The sequence below is a fragment of the Salvelinus fontinalis genome, chromosome 30 (assembly GCF_029448725.1).
Source record: "Salvelinus fontinalis isolate EN_2023a chromosome 30, ASM2944872v1, whole genome shotgun sequence".
In the NCBI taxonomy this organism is placed as follows: domain Eukaryota; kingdom Metazoa; phylum Chordata; class Actinopteri; order Salmoniformes; family Salmonidae; genus Salvelinus; species Salvelinus fontinalis.
Window position 1 is genome coordinate 9,957,847 of NC_074694.1, and position 25,587 is coordinate 9,983,433.

General features: G+C 40.6%; 1 protein-coding gene across 9 annotated transcripts in view; it reads right to left on the minus strand.

The window, feature by feature from the left end:
- LOC129828613 (histone acetyltransferase KAT6B-like) overlaps nucleotides 1-25,587 on the minus strand; it is a 102,094-nt gene that overhangs the window by 35,858 nt on the left and 40,649 nt on the right. For 6 of the 9 annotated variants that reach the window (XM_055889688.1, XM_055889691.1, XM_055889686.1 and 3 more), the window contains 7 exons: nucleotides 16,562-16,691; nucleotides 15,195-16,300; nucleotides 4,786-4,901; nucleotides 3,361-3,473; nucleotides 3,024-3,165; nucleotides 1,723-1,884; nucleotides 632-725 (listed from right to left, as the gene is read on the minus strand). In XM_055889688.1, coding sequence (XP_055745663.1) covers nucleotides 632-725; nucleotides 1,723-1,884; nucleotides 3,024-3,165; nucleotides 3,361-3,473; nucleotides 4,786-4,901; nucleotides 15,195-16,300; nucleotides 16,562-16,691 — 1,863 coding nt within the window. The remainder of the gene's footprint in view (nucleotides 1-631; nucleotides 726-1,722; nucleotides 1,885-3,023; nucleotides 3,166-3,360; nucleotides 3,474-4,785; nucleotides 4,902-15,194; nucleotides 16,301-16,561; nucleotides 16,692-25,587) is intronic. The other 3 variants (XM_055889694.1, XM_055889695.1, XM_055889692.1) reach the window with 2 other exon arrangements.

Genomic DNA, 25,587 nt, shown 5'->3' on the forward strand with positions numbered 1-25,587 from the left:
AGATGTCTCAAGTTTTGAGGGAGTGTGCAATTGTCATGCTGACTTCAGGAATATCCACCAGAGCTGTTGCCAGATAATTGAATGTTAATTTCTCTACCATAAGCCACCTCCAACTTCATTTTAGGGAATTTGGCAGTTTGTCTAACTGGCCTCACAACCGAAGACCACATGTATGTTTGCTGATGTCAATATTGTGAACAGAGTGCCCCATGGTGGCGTTAGGGTTATGGTAAGGGCAGGCATAAGCTACAGACAACTAACACAATTGCATTTTATCAATGGCAATTTTAATGCACAGAAATACCATGTTGAGATCCTGAGGCCCATTTAGTTTAAGGTATCTGTATTCCCAGTCATGTGAAATCCATAGATTAGGGCCTAATGAATTTATTTCAATTGATTGATTTCCTTATATGAACTGTAATTCAGTAAAATCTTTGGAATTGTTACATGTTGCGCTTATATTTTTTTGATCAGTATAAATTGCCTTTGATTTACACATTTAAATGAATTCACAAGCACTTGACTGACACAAATCTACGCCTGAGGAAACATTTTAAAAATCAGGCAAGCATTCTAGAATCAAGCTGGCATTGAGTTTTATGTTCTTAGAACGCATTAAGGGACTTACTGAAATCAATGAGGAACCTTCCAAAGCCTTGTCTTTGGTGCTGAGGCATGATCATTATACAGGAGACGTTGTACCTCTGCTGGCAAAGCTTTTCCTGAGGGAAGGGGAAACAAATCACGTATGTCAGAGCTCTGCTGAAGCTGGCAATTTACTGCACCTGTCGCTGTCCTTGTCTAAAGCACACGCGCACACACACACAAATGTGAACACACACATGTACATGAACGCGCACAATCCCTTGTGAATACATTTAGCTTTTAAGATGACTAATACAGTACGGACAGTGTCACTGCATTAATCACGACTAATATAGTAAAGACAGTGTCACTGCATTAATCATGACTAATATAGTAAAGACAGTGTCACTGCATTAATCATGACTAATATAGTAAAGACAGTGTCACTGCATTAATCATGACTAATATAGTAAAGACAGTGTCACTACATTAATCATGACTGATATAGTAAAGACAGTGTTACTGCATTAATCATGACTAATATAGTAAAGACAGTGTCACTGCATTAATCACGACTAATATAGTAAAGACAGTGTCACTGCAATAATCATGACTAATATAGTAAAGACAGTGTCACTGCATTAATCATGACTAATATAGTAAAGACAGTGTCACTGCATTAATCATGACTAATATAGTAAAGACAGTGTCGCTAGATTAATCATGACTAATATAGTAAAGACAGTGTCACTGCATTAATCATGACTAATATAGTAAAGACAGTGTCACTGCATTAATCATGACTAATATAGTAAAGACAGTGTCACTGCATTAATCACGACTAATATAGTAAAGACAGTGTCACTGCATTAATCATGACTGATATAGTAAAGACAGTGTCACTGCATTAATCATGACTAATATAGTAAAGACAGTGTCACTGCATTAATCATGACTAATATAGTAAAGACAGTGTCACTGCATTAATCATGACTAATATAGTAAAGACAGTGTCACTGCATTAATCATGACTGATATAGTAAAGACAGTGTCACTGCATTAATCATGACTAATATAGTAAAGACAGTGTCACTGCATTAATCAAACATTTTTCATGCTATTGAATATCCTCACCTTGGAGAAATAACCCACAAGGTGACAGCCTTTGTCGTCGTTCTTTGTTAGTATGTAAAAAAGGAAAGGCTCCACGTCGTAATACAGGGTCTTGTGATCGAGGAACAGTTTGGCTAACAGGCAGAGGTTTTGGCAGAAGAGCTTGCTGACATTTCCATCAACCTAAACACAGAACAAGACCAGCATAAGAACATCGGTCAAATTCAAACCAACCAGTTGATTCGTTCCTCCTGTCCCTCAAAACCATTCAGTCACATTTCACACAGATGCAGCACCATGATCACGGGGCAGCATCTCAAATGGAACTCAATTCCCTTTTAAGTGCACTACAATTTGACCAATAAAGGATCTGCTTCAAAGTAGTGCACTACAATTTGACCAATAAAGGATCTGCTTCAAAGTAGTGCACTACAATTTGACCAGGCCAATAAAGGATCTGCTTCAAAGTAGTGCACTACAATTTGACCAATAAAGGATCTGCTTCAAAGTAGTGCACTACAATTTGACCAGGCCAATAAAGGATCCTGCTTCAAAGTAGTGCACTAATAAAGGATCTGCTTCAAAGTAGTGCACTATAATTCAGTGCCCTCAAAGTCAGCGCCCTGACTTTTTCCACATTTTGTTGTGTTACAAGGTGGGATTCAAATGGATCTAATTGTCTTTACACACACACACACACACACACACACACACACACACACACACACACACACACACACACACACACACACACACACACACACACACACACACACACACACACACACACACACACACACACACACACACACACACACACACACACTACTGTTCAAAAGTTTGGGGTCACTTAGAAATGTCCTTGTTCTTGAAAGAAAATCACATTTTCTGTGCATTAAAATAACATCAAATTGATCAGCAATACAGTGTAGACATTGTTAATGTTGTAAATGACTATTGCAGCTAGAAACGGCAGATTGTTTATGGAATATCTACATAGGCGTACAGAGGCCCATTATCAGCAACCATCACTCTTGTGTTTCAATGGCACGTTAGTGTTAGCTAATCCAAGTGTATAATTTTAAAAGGCTAATTGATCATTAGAAAACCCTTTTGCAATTATGTTAGCACAGCTGAAAACTGTTGTCCTGATTAAAGACTTTAGACTAATTGAGTATCTGGAGCATCAGCATTTGTGGGTTTGATTACAGGCTCAAAATGGCCAGAAACATATATATATATATATTTGGTCAATATATAGGGAATATACTGCCATTTGGGACACAACCATTGCTTTACTACTGTGAAGAGTGACCTCTGACCTCGAACACTGAAAGGTCGTCCTTCCTGTAAATCTCATTGGCCGGAGGGTGAAAGCAGCCACACTTCTTGGTGTGTTGCTGTAGGATGTTCTTGCTTCTCATGTACTTCAGACAGAACTCACACAGGTGAAGCGTATGCAATCTGCCAACGACAGACATAACAAGACCATTTGTATTTCAGCGTGCAAATTAAAAGCCTAGAAAACACAGTAAATCCGAACACTGGTATAATGCTCTCAAAATACAGTATTTCTATAGGACAAGGACAATGTTTTCAAAACTAGGTCTAATAACATTGATTGGTCCTAATTTGGCTGAGTAAAAAAATGAAGCTTACCTTGAGTATTCAGGTGGGTAAGGCGAAGAGTACCAGGTTTGGATACAATGCTTCCCAAACTCTATGAAGGCAGGGAATCGTCCAGAGTCAGTGATGGTCATGGTTCCATTTCTCTAAACATGACAAAACAAAAACAAAAATGTCGTACCACAAGCATTCAAACAGTCTGACACTGCCTGACACAGGCAGTATCTTTAATTTCTCTAGGGTAGGGGTTGGCATTCTGAATTTTGGATGAAATGCATGCCCAAATTAAACTGCCTGCTTCTCGGGCTCAGAAGATATGATATGCATATAACGGGTAGATTTGGATAGAAAACACTCTAAAGTTTCCAAAACTGTTAAAATAGTACCTGTGAGTATAACATAACTAATTTGGCAGGCGAAAACCTGAGAAAAATCCATTCAGGAAGTTTTTTTGTTGTAGTTTTCTCTTCAATGCCATTACAGTATCCATTGACTTAGGACTCAAATTGCAGTTCCTATGCCTTCCACTAGATGTCAACAATCTTTAGAAATCGTTTCAGGCTTGTATTCTGAAAAATGAAGAAGTAAGAGCAGTCTGAATGAGTGGACCGTCAAGTGTCACAGAGCTTTTTTATGCGTGAGACCGAGAGAGTGCGTTTCTTGTTTACCTTTTAAATTGACGATGTTATTGTCCGGTTGAAATATTATCGATTATTTAGGCTAAAAACAACCTGAAGATTGAATATAAATATCGTTTGACATGTTTCTATGAACTTTACGGATACAATTAGGAATTTTTTGTCTTCCTGTTTTGACTGCGTTTGAGCCTGTGGATTACTGAAGAAAACGCGCAAACAAAACAGAGGTTTTTGGATATAAAGAGACTTTATCGAACAAAAGGAACATTTATTGAGTAAATGAATGTCTGCTGAGTGCAACCATATGAAGATCATCAAAGGTAAGGGATTCATTTTATCTCTTTTTCTGACTTGTGTAACTGTTCTACTTGGCTGGTTACTGTTTGTAATGATTTGTCTTGTGGGCTATGTTCTCAAATAATCGTAAGGTATGCTTTCGCCGTAAAGCATTTTTTTAAAATCTGACACCGTGGTTGGATTCACAAGAAGTTAATCTTTAAACCTATGTAAAATATGTTTTGTTTTCTGAATTTTTATAATGAGTATTTCTGTATTTGAATTTGGCGCCCAGCAGTTTCACTGGCTGTTGAAAAGGTGGGACGCTAACGTCTCACGTACTCTAGAGAGGTTAAACAGCAACTTCAACAATGGGATGTGGACCCTTCTTGACACTAAACTACTTTTCAGGTCTGAAAAAAAATTTGGACAAACTTTAATTTAGAATTTGTCATGTTAAACTACAGGCTAGATCTAACTTGTATTGATCGAGGTGATAGGTGTGAGAAGTGGGATTGAAAGTTTATTTGAACAGTTTCCTCACCTGCGACGAGATCTCTTGGACCTGTGTGAATATCTCCACGTCTTCCTCTGTGACGTGTTCCCCGGAGACCGCTACGAATCCAGGTTCCTGCTTCACCCTCAGCCCCACTTCACTGCCTGTTACAGCAACCAAACATTACAATCCGTTAGTCACAGTAACCAACCACCATGTTAAAGTCACCGTAACCAAACAGCCTGTTACAGTCACAGTAACCAAACAGCCTGTTACAGTCACAGTAACCAAAGAGCCTGTTACAATCACAGTAACCAAACAGCATGTTACAGCCTGTTACAGTAATCAAACAGCATGTTACAGCCTGTTACAGTCACAGTAACCAAACAGCATGTTACAGCCTGTTACAGTAATCAAACAGCATGTTACAGCCACAGTAACCAAACAGCATGTTACAGCCTGTTACAGTCACAGTAACCAAACAGCATGTTACAGCCTGTTACAGTCACAGTAACCAAACAGCATGTTACAGCCTGTTACAGTAATCAAACAGCATGTTACAGCCACAGTAACCAAACAGCATGTTACAGCCTGTTACAGTCACAGTAACCAAACAGCATGTTACAGCCTGTTACAGTCACAGTAACCAAACAGCATGTTACAGCCTGTTACAGTCACAGTAACCAAACAGCATGTTACAGCCTGTTACAGTCACAGTAACCAAACAGCATGTTACATTCACATCAGCGGTGTACAATCAAACATGGTGGATCATCAGTTCTTTAAACAGCCGATGGGGAGCGGTGTTCTGTAGCACGTGTCAATTCGCTAGTAAATGCATTTGGTTTTAATGTGCTTGTAATGCATATATCATAATGTATATATCCTAATGTATATATCTGAATGTATATATCATAATGTATATGTCATAATGTATGTATCATAATGTATATATATATCATAATGCATATATCATAATGTATATATCATAATGTATATGTCATAATACATATATCATAATGCATATATCATAATGTATATGTCATAATGTATGTGTCATAATGTATATGTCATAATGTATGTGTCATAATGTATATATCATAATGTATGTCATAATGTATATGTCATAATGTATATATGTCATAATGTGTATATCATAATGCATATATCATAATGTATATATCATAATGTATGTGTCATAATGTATATATCATAATGTATGTGTCATAATGTATATGTCATAATGTATATATCAAAATGCATATATCATAATGTATATATCATAATATATGTGTCATAATGTATATATCATAATGTACATGTCATAATGTATATATCATAATGTATATGTCATAATGTATATGTCAATGCATATATCATAATGTATGTGTCATAATGTATATATCATAATGTATATATCATAATGTATATGTCATAATGTATATATCATAATGTATGTGTCATAATGTATATATCATAATGAAAATGTCATAATGTACATGTCATAATGTATATATCATAATGTATATATCATAATGTATGTATCATAATGTATGTGTCATAATGCATATATCATAATGTATATATCATAATGCATATAGCATAATGTATATGTCATAATGCATATATCATAATGTATGTCATAATGTATGTCATAATGTATATGTCATAATGTATATGTCATAATGTATGTGTCATAATGTATGTGTCATAATGTATGTGTCATAATGTATGTGTCATAATGTATGTGTCATAATGTATATGTCATAATGTATATATCATAATGTATATGTCATAATGTATGTGTCATAATGTATATATCATAATGTATATATCATAATGTATATATCATAATGTATATATCATAATGTATATGTCATAATGCATATGTCATAATGTACATGTCATAATGTATATATCATAATGTACGTATCATAATGTATGTGTCAATGTATATATCATAATGTATGTGTCATAATGTATATATCATAATGTATCTGTCATAATGTATATGTCATAATGTATATGTCATAATGTATGTAGCATCATGTACAGTTGAAGTCGGAAGTTTACATACACCTTAGCCAAATACATTTCAACTCAGTTTTTCACAATTACTGACATTTAATCCTAGTAAAAACTCCCTGTTTTAGGTCAGTTAGGATTACCACTTTATTTTAAGAATGTGAAATGTCAGAATAATAGTAGAGATAATGATTTACTTCAGCTTTTATGTCTTTCATCACATTCCCAGTGGGTCAGAAGTTTACATACACTCAATTAGTATTTGGTAGCATTGCCTTTAAATTGTTTAACTTGGGTCAAACGTTTTGGGTAGCCTTCCACAAGCTTCCTACAATAAGTTGGGTGAATTTTGGTCCATTCCACCTGACAGAGCTGGTGTAACTGAGTAAGGTTTGTAGGCCTCCTTGCTCGCACACGCTTTTTCAGTTATGCCCACAAATTTTCTACAGGATTGAGGTCAGGGCTTTGTGATGGCCACTCCAATACCTTGACTTTGTTGTCCTTAAGCCATTTTGCCACAACTTTGGAAGTATGCTTGGGGTCATTGTCCACTTGGAAGACCCTTTTGCGACAAAGCTTTAACTTCCTGACTATCTTGAGATGTTGCTTCAATATATCCACATAATTTTCCTGCCTCATGATGCCATCTATTTTGTGAAGTGCACCAGTCCCTCCTGCAGCAAAGCACACCCACAACATGATGCTGCCACCCCCGCGCTTCACAGTTGGGATGGTGTTCTTCGGCTTGCAAGCCTCCCCCTTTTTCCTCCAAACATAATGATGGTCATTATGGCCAAATAATTAAAGTTTTTGTTTCATCAGAGCAGAGGACATTTCTCCAAAAAGTACGATCTATGTCCCCATGTGGAGTTGCAAACCGTAGGCTTTTTATGGCAGTTTTGGAGCAGTGGCTTCTTCCTTGCTGAGCAGCCTTTCAGGTTATGTTGATATAAGACATGTTTTACTGTGGATATAGATACTTTTGTACCTGTTTCCTCCAGTATCGTCACAAGGTCCTTTGCTGTTGCTCTGGGATTGATTTGCGAATTTCTGCACCAAAGTACGTTCATCTGTAGGAGACAGAACGCGTCTCCTTCCTGAGCGGTATGACGGCTGCATGGTCCCATGGTGTTTATACTTGCGTACTATTGTTTGTACAGATGAACGTGGTACCTTCAGGCGTTTGGAAATTGCTCCCAAGGATGAACCAGACTTGTGGAGGTCTACAATTTTTTTTCTGAGGTCTTGGCTGATTTCTTTTGATTTTCCAATGATGTCAAGCAAAGAGGCACTGAGTTTGAAGGTAGGCCTTGAAATACATCCACAGGTACACCTCCAATTTACTCAAATGATTAGCCTATCAGAAGCTTCTAAAGCCATGACATAATTTTCTGGAATTTTCCAAGCTGTTCTAAAGGCACAGTCAACTTAGTGTATGTAAACTTCTGACCCACTGGAATTGTGATACAGTGAATTATAAGTGAAATAATCTGTCTGTAAACAATTTGTTGGAAAAATTACTTGTGTCATGCACAAAGTAGATGTCCTTACCGACTTGCCAAAACTATAGTTTGTTAACAAAAAATTTGTGGAGTGGTTGAAAAACGAGTTTTAATGACTCCAATCTAAGTGTACGTAAACTTCAGACTTCAACTGTATATATCATAATGTATGTATCATAATGTATATATCATAATGTATGTATCATAATGTATATATTATAATAATGTATATATAATAATGTATATATCATAATGTATATATCATAATGTATATATTATAATGTATATATCATAATGTATGTATCATAATGTATGTATTATAATGTATGTATCATAATGTATGTATATATTATAATGTATGTATCATGTATGTATATATTCAAATGTATATATCATAATGTATGTATATATATATAATAATGTATATATCATAATGAATATATTATATTGTATACATCATAATGTATATATCATAATGTATGTATCATAATGTATATATCATAATGTATATATAATAATGTATATATAATAATGTATATATCATAATGTATGTATTATAATGTATGTATCATAATGTATGTATCATAATGTATGTATATATTATAATGTATGTATCATGTATGTATATATTCAAATGTATATATCATAATGTATGTATATATATATAATAATGTATATATCATAATGAATATATTATATTGTATACATCATAATGTATATATTATAATGTATATATCATAATGTATATGTCATAATGTAGATATTATAATGTATAAATTATAATGTATGTATCACAATGTATATATCATAATGTATGTATATATTATAATGTATATATCATAATGTATGTATATATTATAATGTATGTATCATAATGTATATATCATAATGTATATATTATAATGTATGTATATATCATAATGTATGTATCATAATGTATGTATCATAATGTATGAATAATAATGTATATATCATAATGTAGGTATCATAATGTAGGTATCATAATGTATGTATAATAATGTATATATCATAATGTAGGTATCATAATGTAGGTATATATCATAATGTATGTATCATAATGTATATATATATCATAATGTATGTATATATCATAATGTATGTATCATAATGTATATATCATAATGTATATATCATAATGTATGTATCATAATGTATATATCATAATGTATGTATCATAATGTATGTATCATAATGTATGTATCATAATGTATGTATCATAATGTATGTATCATCTCTGGATGTGCGTATTTAAATCCCTAATGTAATGATGTGAAACTAAATCACTAATTACGTAACCTCTTTCATGTGCTTATCCCACCAAGACTGCATCCCAAATGGCCCTCTAGTCCCTATACAGTGCACTACTTTAGACCACGGCCCATACGACCCATAGGGCTCTGATCTAAAGTAGTGCACTATATAGGGAATATTTGAGTGTTATTTAGGACAAATGACCATGAATTAAAAAGCCAATGCGGTGACAGCAGCAGACTGTGAAGAATACAATGAAACAGCAATTTTGTTGAAAACCTAAGCAAACAGCTTTAGCATAAATTAAAAAAAAAACACTTGAAATTATGTATTATACACCAACAAAACAGAATGTGTTACAATAAGTGGAAATTATACATGAACAAATCAATAATTACAGAGATTAGTTTGAGACTTAAGTATGAGTTTTAAATTATGTAGATGGCTTTCAAATGTAAACACTATGGCTTCTATACCAGAGTTGTGGAATCCAGTCTCATGACTTGGACTCGACACTGACTTGAGATTCGACAGAAAATAAAACTTGAGACTTGGAGCCTCAAACCTCGGGCACTCAACTTCGACTCGGGCGAGGTTTTGTAACGTTATTTTACTTATTTTGTGGATAACGCTCCACGCAGCCAGAGACAGTAGCGGCAGCGTCACCCTTGCAACAACAAAAAAAACTAAACAGATTGTCTTCTGAAAACGCACAGTCTGCCCTCTGATTGGACCAGCAAACTGTCACTCAACACTGACTGGATGAGCGAGATTGCTGATTTGCTTTCCAGCTATAGGATCGGGTGCAGCGCAAACATCACATTTTAGGGAGAGAGGTTTGACATAATAAATAAATATGCAGCTCCCCAAAAAATTGGTGATCAAGAATATTAACTTTTACTTTGCATGCTCACTAGCAATGGGGCATCAAACAACAATTACTAATATATGCCTACTGGTCTTTTGGCATGTAAAAAAATCCTTGAAATGTATCATTTATTTATGAAGTTTGTATTTTTTAGAGGCATCATAGGCGCGTTTCTCCCGTTGCGCACTCCAAACTCCCGCCAGCGGAGCGTGCACGTTGTTCTTTGGTTGAAACGTTTGCTGGTGCTTTTGCACGTTTAAAGGCCATGTGTGGGAAATCTATAGTTTATCTAATACTACAATAATTGCTAGTGTTTCATCATTCCATTACCGTACGCTTAATTGTTTCACGTTTAATACCATACATTTTCATTAAACATTTCTTACGCTCTGGATGGGCGCGATGTTCATTGTTTATTGAGGTAGAAGTTCTGTTCATTTAATTCAACGAATGGTTTTCTCTTGTTCATATTTCCCAGCTAATGTCGGAGCTCCGTGTGTTTTGTGTCCTATTCGTCGGTCATTCTGGTCGTGGTCGTGTGTAATAGAAGCGGCAACGCCTCGGTGGGCACAGGACTACGCTAACAGGCTGACTACACCGCTCGCGCACGCAAAATACATTTAGAAATCTATGTTATTCAATTATTGCACCCAAACTGCTCATGGGTGCCAACGAGCGTCTGCGTTGCCAAGGGCTAAAATAGAATCAGTTCTATTTCCGATGCAGAAGTCCTGCCTTTCCCATCTTCTCATTGGTATATAGAAGCAGGTACCACGTGCCATCTCCTCATTGTTTATACCCACGTGGGTGACTGAAAGACTAACAAGGTCAGTGGTGGTAATGCACCTAATTTATGAAAGTTGTTAATCGCAATATAAAGTCAAGAGAAGAAAAAGCCTGGAAGGAAGAGAGATGATTAGAAATGATTCGGTTGACCATTTTATGTGTGGATTAATTGGCGGAGTAGAGGACCTTGTGCATTTCAGGTAAAATAACAACTCAATGTTTATATCCCAGGACAAACTAGCTAGCAAGTGCAAGCTAACAAGCTAAATTGCCATAAATGTTTAATGCTTTTCGACCTGTCCCCAAATTAATATAATTGGTTCAGAGTTTGTTTTGATATTTTAACCTACGTGTCGTGATTGTGCTTGGTGTGGGGGGACAAAAGTAATTTATGCACGATGGTGCACGTGCGCAGCCGGGTTGGGTTCCGTGTAAGTGCCCTGCGACGCTTTGGAGTCAGAATGTTGAATAAGATAAAATGTTTATTCCATGTATGAATGGTGATGAAATATCATTAATAATCATTAAGTCTGATTAAGAAGAACGTAACAATGGATGTGGAAATTGCCTTTTACATTGTAGAACCAGTTTATTGGTTTGTGTAATTGCCAATTGGGTAATTGTATTGTCCTGGGAAGGGCCAAGTGCTTACATCTACCTGTTGAGCTCCTGTCAAACAGATTCCTTTTGGTTCCTCAAGGGGAACTAGGCAGTACAGTTTTTCCCTCCACCTGTGTCCGTTCAGTTATGACAGGTTAAACCTGATACAGAGGCTATTTCTTTAGGGCTATTGCCCATGTATATTTGGTCAATCTACTTGTATATTTATATTTGATTTGATTTATTTCACCTTTATTTAACCAGGTAGGCTAGTTGAGAACAAGTTCTCATTTACAACTGGAACCTGGACAAGATAAAGCAAAGCAGTGCAACACAAACAACACAGAGTTACACATGGGATAAACAAATATACAGTCAATAATACAATAGAAAAAGTATATATACAGTGTGTGTAAATGAGGTAGGATAAGGGAGGTTTGGCAATAAATAGGCCATAGTGGCGAAATAATTACAATACAGCAATTAAACACTGGAGTGATAGATGTGCAGAAGATGAATGTGCAAGTAGAGATACTGGGGTGCAAAGGAGCAAAATAAATAACAGTATGGGGATGAGGTAGTTGGATGGGCTATTTACAGATGGGCTATGTACAGGTGCAGTGATCTGTGAGCTGCTCTGACAGCTGGTGCTTAAAGTTAGTGAGGGAGATGTGAGTGTCCAGCTTCAGTGATTTTTGCTGATGCATATGTTCTTTTGCATATGTTGATGATATTGCACTTTCATCATTGGATCAACAAGACCTGTAACTAAATCTACCTTGAGCACATCAACCTGCCTTGCCTTCTGCTGTTTTCAGGCCCTTAAAGGGATACTATGGGATTTTCGCAATGAGCATGCTAGTAGCTACCCATAGACTTCCAGTCATTGTGCTAACACTAATTAGCATTGGCTCGCAAAACTACCAGTAACTTCCTTCATACAGGACAGAGACAAAAATATAGTATTCCCTTACTTCATCTGACTCTGGGAAAGTAGATAAAGGGCCTCATTGCCAAAATTCAGAAGCATGCCTTTAAGACTGTTACAAGTTGGGCCTCCTGAGTGGCGCAGCGGTTTAAGGTGTCACTACAGACCCAGGTTTGTTCCCAGGCTGTGTCACAACTGGCCGTGATCGGGAGTCCCATAGGGCGGCGCACAATTGGCCCAGCGTCATCCGGGTAAGGGGAGGGATTGGCCAAGGGGTCTTTACTTGGCTCATCGCGTTCCAGCGTCTCCTTGTGGCGGGCCGGGCGCCTGCAGGCTGACCCCCGGTCGTCAGTTGAATGATGCTTTGCTCTGACACATTGGTGCGGCTGGCTTCCGGGTTAAGCGGGTGCGTGTTAAGAAGCGCAGTTTGGTGTGTCGTGTTTCGGAGGACCCAAGACTCAACCTTCGCCTCCAGAGCCGTTGGGGTGTTACAGCGAGGAGACAAGATCAAAATGAGGGAGAAAAGGGAAGTAAAATACCCCAAAAATGTAATAAAAAGACTGTTACAAAGGTCCCTATTTGAAAAACACATCGTCAAAATGTGTTGTAGACAAAATAATGAAAAGGGCCGTCTGGTAGCCTCAATACATAGACAAAGATTTGTAGTTGAACCAGTCATTGCATGTATAGATTTGTATTTTTTTTTTTTTTACTTTACTTGAGACTCAACTTGGGAAAAAAACTTGAGACGCGACTCGCTCTTAGAGACTTGACTCCAGACTCGATCCGTTCTACTTTGGACCTGACTTGAGACTCAGACCTTGTGACTTGAATAACAGTGACTTGGTCCCACATCTGTTAACAACCCCTTTCAAATCCAATCCATGTCCTTTAAAAAAACAACAGGATCTTAGCCCTTTAGGTCCGGTTTCCCAGACACAGATTAAGCCCTGGACTAAAAAGCTAAATTGAGAATCTAAAATTGGACGTGCTTCTTAGTCTAGGACTAAGCTAAATCTGTGTCCGGGAAACCGGACCTATGACACCATATGATGGAAAGATAGATCAATAGTTGATCAATAGTAGATCAATAGTCGTAATCATCATGTCAAGTGTGAATCATCAATGGTAGGTGAATGTCAATCACTAGGGTGTATGTGTCAGTCTAACAACTGTTGGAGGTGTAGGGTGAATGGTGACAGTGCCACTGGTGGTAGTGGTGTGTGGAACTGGGGGGGGGGGGGTGCTAATAATGAAACCACACTACACTACAGTTACTACTAGGTGCCGATCACCGTGGGCGAAGGCAGTGCACGGCAGAGGGTCAAGGACAGGAGGACAGAGGAAGCAGTATGAGGGTTTAGGTCAAGGACAGGAGGACAGAGGAAGCAGTATGAGGGTTTAGGTCAAGGACAGGAGGACAGAGGAAGCAGTATGAGGGTTTAGGGTTTATGTCCAGGACAGGAGGACAGAGGAAGCAGTATGAGGGTTTAGGGTTTAGGTCAAGGACAGGAGGACAGAGGAAGCAGTATGAGGGTTTAGGGTTTAGGTCAAGGACAGGAGGACAGAGGAAGCAGTATGAGGGTTTAGGGTTTATGTCCAGGACAGGAGGACAGAGGAAGCAGTATGAGGGTTTAGGGTTTATGTCCAGGACAGGAGGACAGAGGAAGCAGTATGAGGGTTTAGGTCAAGGACAGGAAGACAGAGGAAGCAGTATGAGGGTTTAGGTCAAGGACAGGAGGACAGAGAAAGCAGTATGAGGGTTTAGGGTTTAGGTCAAGGACAGGAGGACAGAGGAAGCAGTATGAGGGTTTAGGGTTTAGGTCAAGGACAGGAGGACAGAGAAAGCAGTATGAGGGTTTAGGTCAAGGACAGGAGGACAGAGGAAGCAGTATGAGGGTTTAGGGTTTATGTCCAGGACAGGAGGACAGAGAAAGCAGTATGAGGGTTTAGGTCAAGGACAGGAGGACAGAGGAAGCAGTATGAGGGTTTAGGGTTTATGTCAAGGACAGGAGGACAGAGGAAGCAGTATGAGGGTTTAGGTCAAGGACAGGAGGACAGAGGAAGCAGTATGAGGGTTTAGGGTTTAGGTCATGCACTAATATGATGCACTACTATAACAAAGAAGCCGTCGACAGAGAGATGGGACTGAAGCCGCGTTGCTAGACTATAATTCAGCCATTAAAGTTAAAAAAAAAACGCAATTAAACAGGGTAAACAAATTGAAATTAATTAATTAAAAGTAGGTGGTAAAAAGAAAAGATTAGTAGTAGAAACTTGTTAAAATGTTATTTAATAAAAGTGAGGTAAAGCCACAATGTGCTTGTTCACTCTTTAAAAGAAAATATTAGCTAGCTCATACAATAGTATACATTTGTATAAATAGCCAGGCAATTAGTGACAAGCCTTGGGGGGGTAAAAAAAAGAAGAGATAGCAGTAGGTAGTTTCGGTCGGAGCGTTCAAGCCTTTTCTTACCATGGTGGTGCTCTGTCTTAATTCTTCCTTCGTCTGTCATGTCTCCCTTTCCTGGTGTTTCCTGGGTTCCCTTCTGAGGGGTCATTTCCTGGATTCCCTTCTGAGGGGTCATTCTACATCTTAGCCTGCCTAGCATTCTGTGCTTTCTAAAAAAGGGGTTACGTCTGAAATGACTGACCAACTTAAAGGGGCGCCCCCTTGGCCGGCCGTGCCCAGGGTGGGAAGAGGCGTTAGGAGATGAATGGGACAACAACAGCAACCGATTCTTTATTCTCTCTTTCCTTCCAAGGTGCTGCTGGGAAGGATGGGGAATGAGAGGACACGTTTTGGATGCCTTATGGTGCCTGCGCTTAGCTGGTGCGTAGCAAGGCAGTCCCTTTTTCCGAGACTGTCCCTGAGTGGCATAGATATGGGAGGGTCCGTCAAAGAGTCCCTTAAGCTGGTTGTGATCAGACAAAATAGTAAGGGAGGGGACGCTAGACTGGCTGGAAGAACTCGGGGGGGAGTTAGCAGAGGTGGAGAATATCTGGGAGGTGGTGGAGCCCTGTCCAGCCAACGTGGGTGGGGGAGAGAGGGGGAGTGTACAGGGAGATAGGGTGCTGGTGGTTAGCTTTGCAGCCATGCCAACAACAACTGACGGAGATTGACTTAGTTTCCATAGTTCTGGCGGAGGGACAGGCTTTTTCCTAGCAGGACAACAAGACTGTGATCCTTTCGAGGCTGAGGGGTCTAAGATCTCGCCGGCTCGCGACGACCTACGACCGACAGGTGAGGGTGTAAAGAATTTGGAAAGCCCATCGATAAGCCCTTTGGTTTTCTTGTTAACGTTGAGTATAGCTGCTGGGGTGGAGGAGGAGGACGAGGTGGGCGTGAGGGGGGGAGTGGTGGAGAGGGGGGGGGAGGAGGTGGTGAATTGGGGAGGGGGAGTGACAGCGTCACCTGCCCAACAGGGGTCAGCTGTAGCAACAGCCAATCTGTCTGTGGCGTTCTTCACAGATGCTGCATGACCAGATGAAGGTGTGGAACAGACGGTAAGCTTTTGACCCCTACCAGGTGACCCCCTTCCTCCCCGGGCTAGCATGGAGCCATCACCACTGCTTACAGACCTAGACAACAAAACAACAGAGTTAGGATACTAAATAATTTTTTAAGAGTCAGAAATAAAAGCTATACGGAGAAACAAAGCTAAACTTTATGAGAATGTAAGTACTAACAACTTAGTCATAACTCAATAACAAAATATTACGATAAAAAGCTGTTTGATTTCCTTGAGCCAATAAGGTGGTTTACAGACACTGAGCAATCATTTATTGGTACAACAAAGTAAGAACAATATCTACTCTAACATACCATAGTGATAAACTTACATTCTTTGTTTGAGCTTATTTCTGGGCCTCCCGATTGGCTTTGCATATCGACGTTTGATCTGATCGGCTTTCATATGCAGAAATGTCTTTCCATTTTCCTTGGGCCTGCAGACCTGACAGACCCAGGTACCTGGACACACAGACACAGACACAGACACACACACACACACACACACACACACACACACACACACACACACACACAGAGGGAGAGACAGAGCCAGAGACAAAATCCGTTATGAGGCTTCATCAATTCACAGGACACATTCATTTGAAACATTTCCTTTTAATGCAGACAGAGGGGGAGAGATAGAGGAACACTCCTACTCACTTCTTACAACGAATGGAGAGAGAGAGAGAGGAAGAGAAACTCCTACCCACTTCTTACAACGAACAGAGTGAGAGAAACACTCCTACTCACTTCTTACAACGAACGGAGAAAGAGGGGGAGAGAAAAACACTCCTACTCACTTCTTACAATGAACGGAGAAAGAGAGAGGGAGAGAAACACTCCTACTCACTTCTTACAACGAACGGAGAAAGAGGGGGAGAGAAAAACACTCCTACTCACTTCTTACAACGAACGGAGAAAGAGAGGGAGAGAGAGAAAAACTCCTCACAACGAACTACAATCAATTAAATCAACACAAGGCAGGGAAATCCATAAGGAAGAAACCTCCACCCAAACAGACTTCTAGCCTGCGTCCCAACTGGCAAATCCCTCCATAGTGCAACACTTTGACCGGTGGAGAGAATAGGCTAGCATTTGGGACACTGCCCATGTCAGCATGTTTTTGAGCAAAGCGATTCGACTGTGTGAATATTAGTCTGTCTGCCAAGTGTCCTACACTTCAGTACATGTTCAATCATTACAAGCATAGCTGTAGGCCCTGTACTGTAATCTACAGATAATACATCACCGCTGGGACTGGGGAATCATTTGATATGTATGCTAACTCCTAATAAGCCATGTCTGCTTCACTACAATGAGACAAAGAAAGAGACAAAGATAGAGAGAGAGAGAGCGAGGTCATGATCAGATGAGTTCCTGCATTTTTCAGCATGTTCTTAAAAAATAGATAGATTTATAGTTAGATAAACTTGGATGTTTTTGTCAGGAACATATACAGGATACTACCCTCCACAACACTATGTCACCAGGACATATACAGGATGCTACCCTCTACAACACTATGTCACCAGGACATATACAGGATACTACCCTCTACAACATAACCTTCACTATGTCACCAGGACATATACAGGATGCTACCCTCCACAACACTATGTCACCAGGACATATACAGGATACTACCCTCTACAACACTATGTCACCAGGACATATACAGGATACTACCCTCCACAACACTATGTCACCAGGACATATACAGGATACTACCCTCCACAACACTATGTCACCAGGACATATACGGGATACTACCCTCCACAACACTATGTCACCAGGACATATACGGGATACTACCCTCCACAACACTATGTCACCAGGACATATACAGGATGCTACCCTCTACAACACTATGTCACCAGGACATATACAGAATACTACCCTCTACAACACTATGTCACCAGGACATATACAGGATGCTACCCTCTACAACACTATGTCACCAGGACATATACAGGATACTACCCTCCACAACACTATGTCACCAGGACATATACAGGATACTACCCTCCACAACACTATGTCACCAGGACATATACAGGATACTACCCTCTACAACACTATGTCACCAGGACATATACAGGATACTACCCTCCACAACACTATGTCACCAGGACATATACAGGATACTACCCTCCACAACACTATGTCACCAGGACATATACAGGATACTACCCTCCACAACACTATGTCACCAGGACATATACAGGATACTACCCTCTACAACACTATGTCACCAGGACATATACAGGATACTACCCTCCACAACACTATGTCACCAGGACACATACAGGATACTACCCTCCACAACACTATGTCACCAGGACATATACAGGATACTACCCTCCACAACACTATGTCACCAGGACATATACAGGATACTACCCTCCACAACACTATGTCACCAGGACATATACAGGATACTACCCTCCACAACATAACCTTCACTCCAAATCAAAACTCAAAACCTACAACCTGATTTTGGACGGAATTACCTGAAATGCTTACAACTACAAATGTTTATTATTCCAACGCTATACAGCAAACGCTCTGGAAAACAACAGAAACCTGAAAACACCATCCAACCTGGAACTGAGTGAGTCATGTTTAGTCTGAAGTAGAGGTTGACCGATTAAATCGGAATGGCCGATTAATTAGGGCCGATTTTAAGTTTTCATAACAATCGGTAATCTGTATTTTTGGACACCGTTTTTTTAGTTTAGTTATTTTCCACCTTTATTTAACTAGGCAAGTCAGTTAAGAACACATTCTTATTTTCAATGACGGCCTAGGATCAGTGGGTTAACTGCCTTGTTCAGGGGCAGAACAACAGATTTTTACCTTGTCAGCTCGGGGATTCGTTTTTGCAATCTTCCGGTTACTAGTCCAACGCTCTAACCACCTGCCTTACATTGCACTCCACGAGTAGCCTGCGTGGCAGGCTGACTACCTGTTACGCGAGGGCAGCAAGAAGCCAAGGTAAGTTGCTAGCTAGCAGTAAACTTATGTTATAAAAAACAATCAATCTTAACATAATCACTAGTTAACTACACATGGTTGATGATATGGGGCGGCTTCGAGGGTGGCTGTTGTCGATGTGTTCCTGGTTCGAGCCCAGGTAGGGGCGAGGAGAGGGTTGGAAGCTATACTGTTACACTGGCAATACTAAAGTGCCTATAAGAACATCCAATAGTCAAAGGTATATGAAATACAAATCGTATAGAGAGAAATAGTCCTATAATAACTACAACCTAAAACTTCTTACCTGGGAATATTGAAGACTCATGTTAAAAGGAACCACCAGCTTTCATATGTTCTCATGTTCTGAGCAAGGAACTTAAACGTTAGCTTTTTTACATGGCACATATTGCACTTTTACTTTCTTCTCCAACACTTTGTTTTTGAATTATTTAAACCAAATTGAACATGTTTCATTATTGATTTTATTGATGTAGTATATTAAGTTAAAATAAGTGTTCATTCAGTATTGTTGTAATTGTCATTATTACAAATAAAAAGAAGAAGAAAAAAATCGGCTGATTAATCGGCATCGGATTTTTGGGTCCTCCAATAAATCGGTATTGGTATCGGCGTTGAAAAACCATCATCGGCCGACCTCTAGTCTGAAGCTATATTTTATTTCCACAAGCCAAGAAGAAAAATAAATTACATTACTTGATAATGACTGAATGCTAAATTAAGGCTGCCAAACTTGATACAACTTCAATTAGCACTGACGTGTCAAGTGAGTGGTGTCAAAGGCCCGTTAGCCCAACAATGTCAGGAGAGTCGCACAGTCTACTCCAACCAAATGCTGCCTCCCGCTGTTCAGAGGTAATTAAAATACAGTACCCTGTGTATGTAAAGAATGATAAGGCAAGAAAAGATCACAAAATGAAGCTCCGTATGGAAAATCAAGGAGACACTTTTTGCTGACTATTATAAAAATGGGAGCATCAGCAACCTCATCTTCCACACAGACCATCCCCTGGCATGGCACAGTGCTATATTAACCAGACCATCCCCTGGCATGGCACAGTGCTATATTAGCACACTGCCCCTCTGTTAAGAGAGGGGGTGTTAACGAGGGGTGGAAACTCAGGATACTAGACAACGAGGACTCTGAGTCAGCTAATATAAATCTCTATAAGTCTGGAACAGTAATGGTACAGGGCAACCCCACACCGTTTCAAATGGACTTTCACCTAATCAAAGATTTAGCCCAGACGGAGAAGCTCTCCCTTGAGAAAGATACCCCCACCCCGAGCGGGTCAGACCAGACCTCTTCATTACATAACCCCACAGACGAGCAACCCCAAGCGGAAAGCCAACCTCCCAGCACAGAGTCCTACCCCCTCATTGAAATGAAGGATACATTTACCCAGCTGGAAGTAAGGCAGGTGGAGCTGGAACAGCAGGTGATTACACTCCAGTCAGCACAGACCCAGACAACAGTCCAGCACAACAACACCCCCTTAACCAGACCCGGAGAGCTGGAGGGGGAGAGAGACATATCTGCACTCTGGACTGTGGTGACACAACTTCAACAATATAAAAATTAAAGAGCAGGAGAAGAACAGAGCACTAGAGGAGAGAGTCAGACTGCTGGAGGAGAGGGTGAGGGGGATGGCGTGTGACAGAGAACAACCCACTATAGAGTTGGCCACCCCCGCAGAGAAGCCAGCTCAAATGGGAAATATATAGAAGAAAAAAAACTTTTTCCCAAACACAGTGTGTCTAAACTCTGATGTCCAAACACACAGTTCGCCCTAGACCTTCTGTCTGAGGACAAACTAGGGTCACCCAGCCACATAATAATACACCCAGCCTGCCCTAGACCTTCTGTCTGAGGACCAGCTAGGGTCACCCAGCCACATAATAATACACCCAGCGCCCCCTAGACCTTCTGTCTGAGGACCAACTAGGTTCACCCAGCGCCTCATAGACCTTCTGTCTGAGGACCAACTAGGTTCACCCAGCGCCCCCTAGACCTTCTGTCTGAGGACCAACTAGGTTCACCCAGCGCCCCCTAGACCTTCTGTCTGAGGACCAACTAGGTTCACCCAGCGCCCCCTAGACCTTCTGTCTGAGGACCAACTAGGTTCACCCAGCCACATAATAATAGACCCAGCGCCTCATAGACCTTCTGTCTGAGGACCAACTAGGTTCACCCAGCGCCCCCTAGACCTTCTGTCTGAGGACCAACTAGGTTCACCCAGCTACATAATAATACACCCAGCACCCTACTTTCCCCATCTTCTACTTATCTCCACCCTGCTACCACGAAAAGACTTCCACCCTGCTACAATACAGCGGGTAAACGCAAGTATTTCCTGTGAATGTGCCTCAAAACTAAATGTTTTCCTGGCCCACCACTCCACCCTGGACTTGAACAGCCTTTATGACCAGGTCCACCTCTACAAGGCAGAACTGCCCACCTTCACCCGGACTCTAAAGGACATCGCTCTCAAACGCAGCCCCAACACTTCACACGGCAGCAACAGATCAATAGGCACAGACCAGTGAGCTACTCTCCAAGACCTGCGGGACGTATGCTCCTCCTGCCCACCCCATGCACCCCACCCCCGCAAAGAGGGCCTCAACATGGAAGTCACACAAACACCCAGGCCGTGAGCAGGCAAACAGGCCCAACCCCCACTCTTACACTAGCCCAAGCCAATGGAATGCACCAGATGCTCAGCAGGCTCTGCTCACACTTACTGGCCTGAGGCCAAACCACAAGGCCAACAACATTGGACACTTTATGAAACACAAAGCCTTCACCATCTCATCTCGAATATCCAAGACCTGAGGTAATCTGCCTTTGGCCTGAAGAGCAGGAACCTGGACTGCATCAAAGGAACATGATATAGAGGAGACGGACCCACTGGTTGCCCTCTAGGTTACAGAGAGCTGGGAGTCCCATCCACCAAGCTACCAGGTGTGAAATAGGGAAGGGACTCAGGGGGTATGCTAATTTGGTATAGAGCTGACCTAACTCTCTCCATTAAATTAATCAAAACAGGAACATTTTACATTTGGCTAGAAATGCAAAAGGAAATGATCTTAGCAGAGAAAAAATGTCCTCCTGTGTGCTACCTATATCCCCCCACTAGAATCCCCATACTTTAATGAAGACAGCTTCTCCATCCTGTAGGGGGAAATCAATCATTTCCAGGCCCAGGGACATGTACTAGTCTGTGGTGACCTAAATGCCAGAACCGGAGAAGAACCTGACACCCTCAGCCCACAGGGGGACAAACACCTGCCTGGAGATGACAGCATTCCCTCCCCCATATGCCCCCCTAGGCACAACTATGAAAACATAGTATTCAACTATGAAAACATTACCAACAAAAACGGGTCACAACTCCTGCAGCTCTGTCGCACGCTGGGTCAATGGTAGGCTTCGAGGGGACTCCTATGGTAGGTACACCTATAGCTCATCTCTTGGCAGTAGTACTGTAGACTACTTTATCACTGACCTCAACCCAGAGCCTCTTAGAGTGTTCACAGTAACCCCACTGACACCCCTATCAGATCCCAGCAAAATCACACTCTACTTGAACAGAGCAATACTCAATCCTGAGGCATCAAAGCCAAAGGAGCTGAGTAATATTAAGAAATGCTATAGATGGAAGGGATGTAGTTTGGAAACCTACCAAAAAACAATTAGGCAACAACAAATGCAATCCCTTTTAGACAACTTCCTGGACAAAACGTTCCACTGTAATAGTGAAGGTGTAAACTTGGCAGTAGAAAATCTTAACAGTATATTTGACCTCTCAGCATCCCTAATCAAATCTAAAAATCTCAAATAAAAAAACAAAGAAAATTAACAACAATGACAAAATGGTTTAATGAAGAATGCAAAAATCTAAGAAAGAAATTGAGAAACCTGTCCAACCAAAAACAGAGACGCGGAAAACCTAAGTCTACGCCTTCACTATGGTGAATCACTAAAACAATACAGAAATACACTACAGAAAAAGAAGGAACAGCACGTCAGAAATCAGCTCAATGTAATTGAAGAATCCATAGACTCTGACCACTTCTGGAAAAATTGGAAAACACTAAACAAACAAGAAGAAGAATTATCTATCCAAAATGGAGATGTATGGGTAAACCACTTCTCCTATCTTTCTGTCTCTATAACAAAAAACAAACAGCAAAAACATATAAAGTCAGCAGAAAAAGAAACGCACTCAGCAAACTTAACATGTGTAAATATTTATATGAACATAAGATTCAACAACTGAGAAATGAACTGAACAAGTTCCACAGGCATGTGACTAACAGAAATGGAATGTGTCCCTGAACAAAGGGAGGGTAAAAATCAAAAGTAACAGTCAGTATCTGGTGTGGCCACCAGCTGCATTAAGTACTGCAGTGCATCTCCTCCTCATGGACTGTACCAGATTTGCCAGTTCTTGCTGTGAGATGTTACCCCACTCTTCCACCAAGGCACCTGCAAGTTCCCAGACATTTCTGATGGGATTGACCCTAGCCCTCACCCTCCGATCAATCAGGTCCCAGATGTGCTCAATGGGATTGAAATGCGGGCTCTTCGCTGGCCTTGGCAGAACACTGACATTCCTGTCTTGCAGGAAATCACGCACAGAACGAGCAGTATGGCTGGTGGCATTTTCATGCTGGAGGGTCATGTCAGGGTGAGCCTGCAGGAAGGGTACCACATGAGGGAGGAGGATGTCTTCCCTGTAACGCACAGCGTTGAGATTGCTTGCAATGACAACAATCACAGTCTGATGATGCTGTGACACACCACCCCAGACCATGACAGACCCTCCACCTCTAAATCAATCCCGCTCCAGAGTACAGGCCTCGGCGTAACGCTCATTCCTTCGACGATAAACGTGAATCCGACCATCACCCCTGGTGAGACAAAACCGTGACTCGTCAGTGAAGAGCACTTTTTGCCAGTCCTGTCTGGTCCAGCAACGGTGGGTTTGTGCCCATAGGCAACGTTGTTGCCAGGTGAGGACCTGCCTTACAACAGGCCTACAAGCCCTCAGTCCAGCCTTTCTCAGCCTATTGCGGACAGTCTGAGCACTGATGGAGGAATTGTGCGTTCCTGGTGTAACTCGGGCAGTTGTTGTTGCCATCCTGTACCTGTCCCGCAGATGTGATGTTCGGATATACCAATCCTGTGCAGGTGTTGTTACACCTGGTCTGCCACTGCGAGGACGATCAGCTGTTCGTCCTGTCTCCCTGTAGTGCTGTCTTAGGCGTCTCACAGTACGGACATTTATGCAATTTCTTGCCCTGGCCACATCTGCAATCCTCATGCTTCCTTGCAGCATGCCTAAGGCATGTTCACGCAGATGAGCAGGGACCCTGGGCATCTTTCTTTTGGTGTTTTCTAGAGTAAGTAGAAAGGCCTCTTTAGTGTCCTAAGTTTTCATAACTGTGACCTTAATTGCCTACCGTCTGTAAGCTGTTAGTGTCTTAACGACCGTTGCACAGGTGCATGTTCATTAATTGTTTATGGTTCATTGAACAAGCGTGGGAAACAGTGTTCAAACCCTTTACAATGAAGATCTGTGAAGTTATTTGGATTTTTACAAAATATCTTTGAAAGACAGGGTCCTGAAAAAGAGACGTTTCTTTTTTTGCTGAGTTTACATGATCAAATACAAATATTAGAATCAACTATTAAAGTCTACCAGAACCCACTGGATTCTCCAATTACCTTGAGTGAACTACAGGACAAAATAAAAACCCTCAAACTCAAAAAGGCCTGTGGTGTTGATGGTTTCCTCAATGAAATTATCAAATGTACAGACAACAAATTCCAATTGGCTATACTAAAACTCTTTAACATCATCCTTAGCTCTGGCATCTTCCCCAATATTTGGAACCAAGTACTGATCACCCCAATCCACAAATGTGGAGACAAATTTGACCCCAATAACTACCGTGGGATATGAGTCAACAACAACCTTGGGGAAATCCTCTGCATTATCATTAACAGCAGACTCGTACATTTCCTCAGTGAAAACAATGTACTGAGCAAATGTCAAATTGGCTTTTTACCAAATTATTGTATGACAGACAACGTTTTCACCCTGCACACGCTAATTGACAAACAAACAAAACAAAACAAAGGCAAAGTCTTCTCATGCTTTGTTGATTTCAAAAAAGCCTTTGACTCAATTTGGCATGAAGGTCTGCTATACAAATTGATGGAAAGTGGTGTTGGGGGAAAAACATACGACATTTTAAAATCCATGTACACTAACAACAAGTGTACAGCTAAAATAGGCAAAAAACACACACATTTCTACCCACAGGGCCGTGGGGTGAGACAGGGATGCAGCTT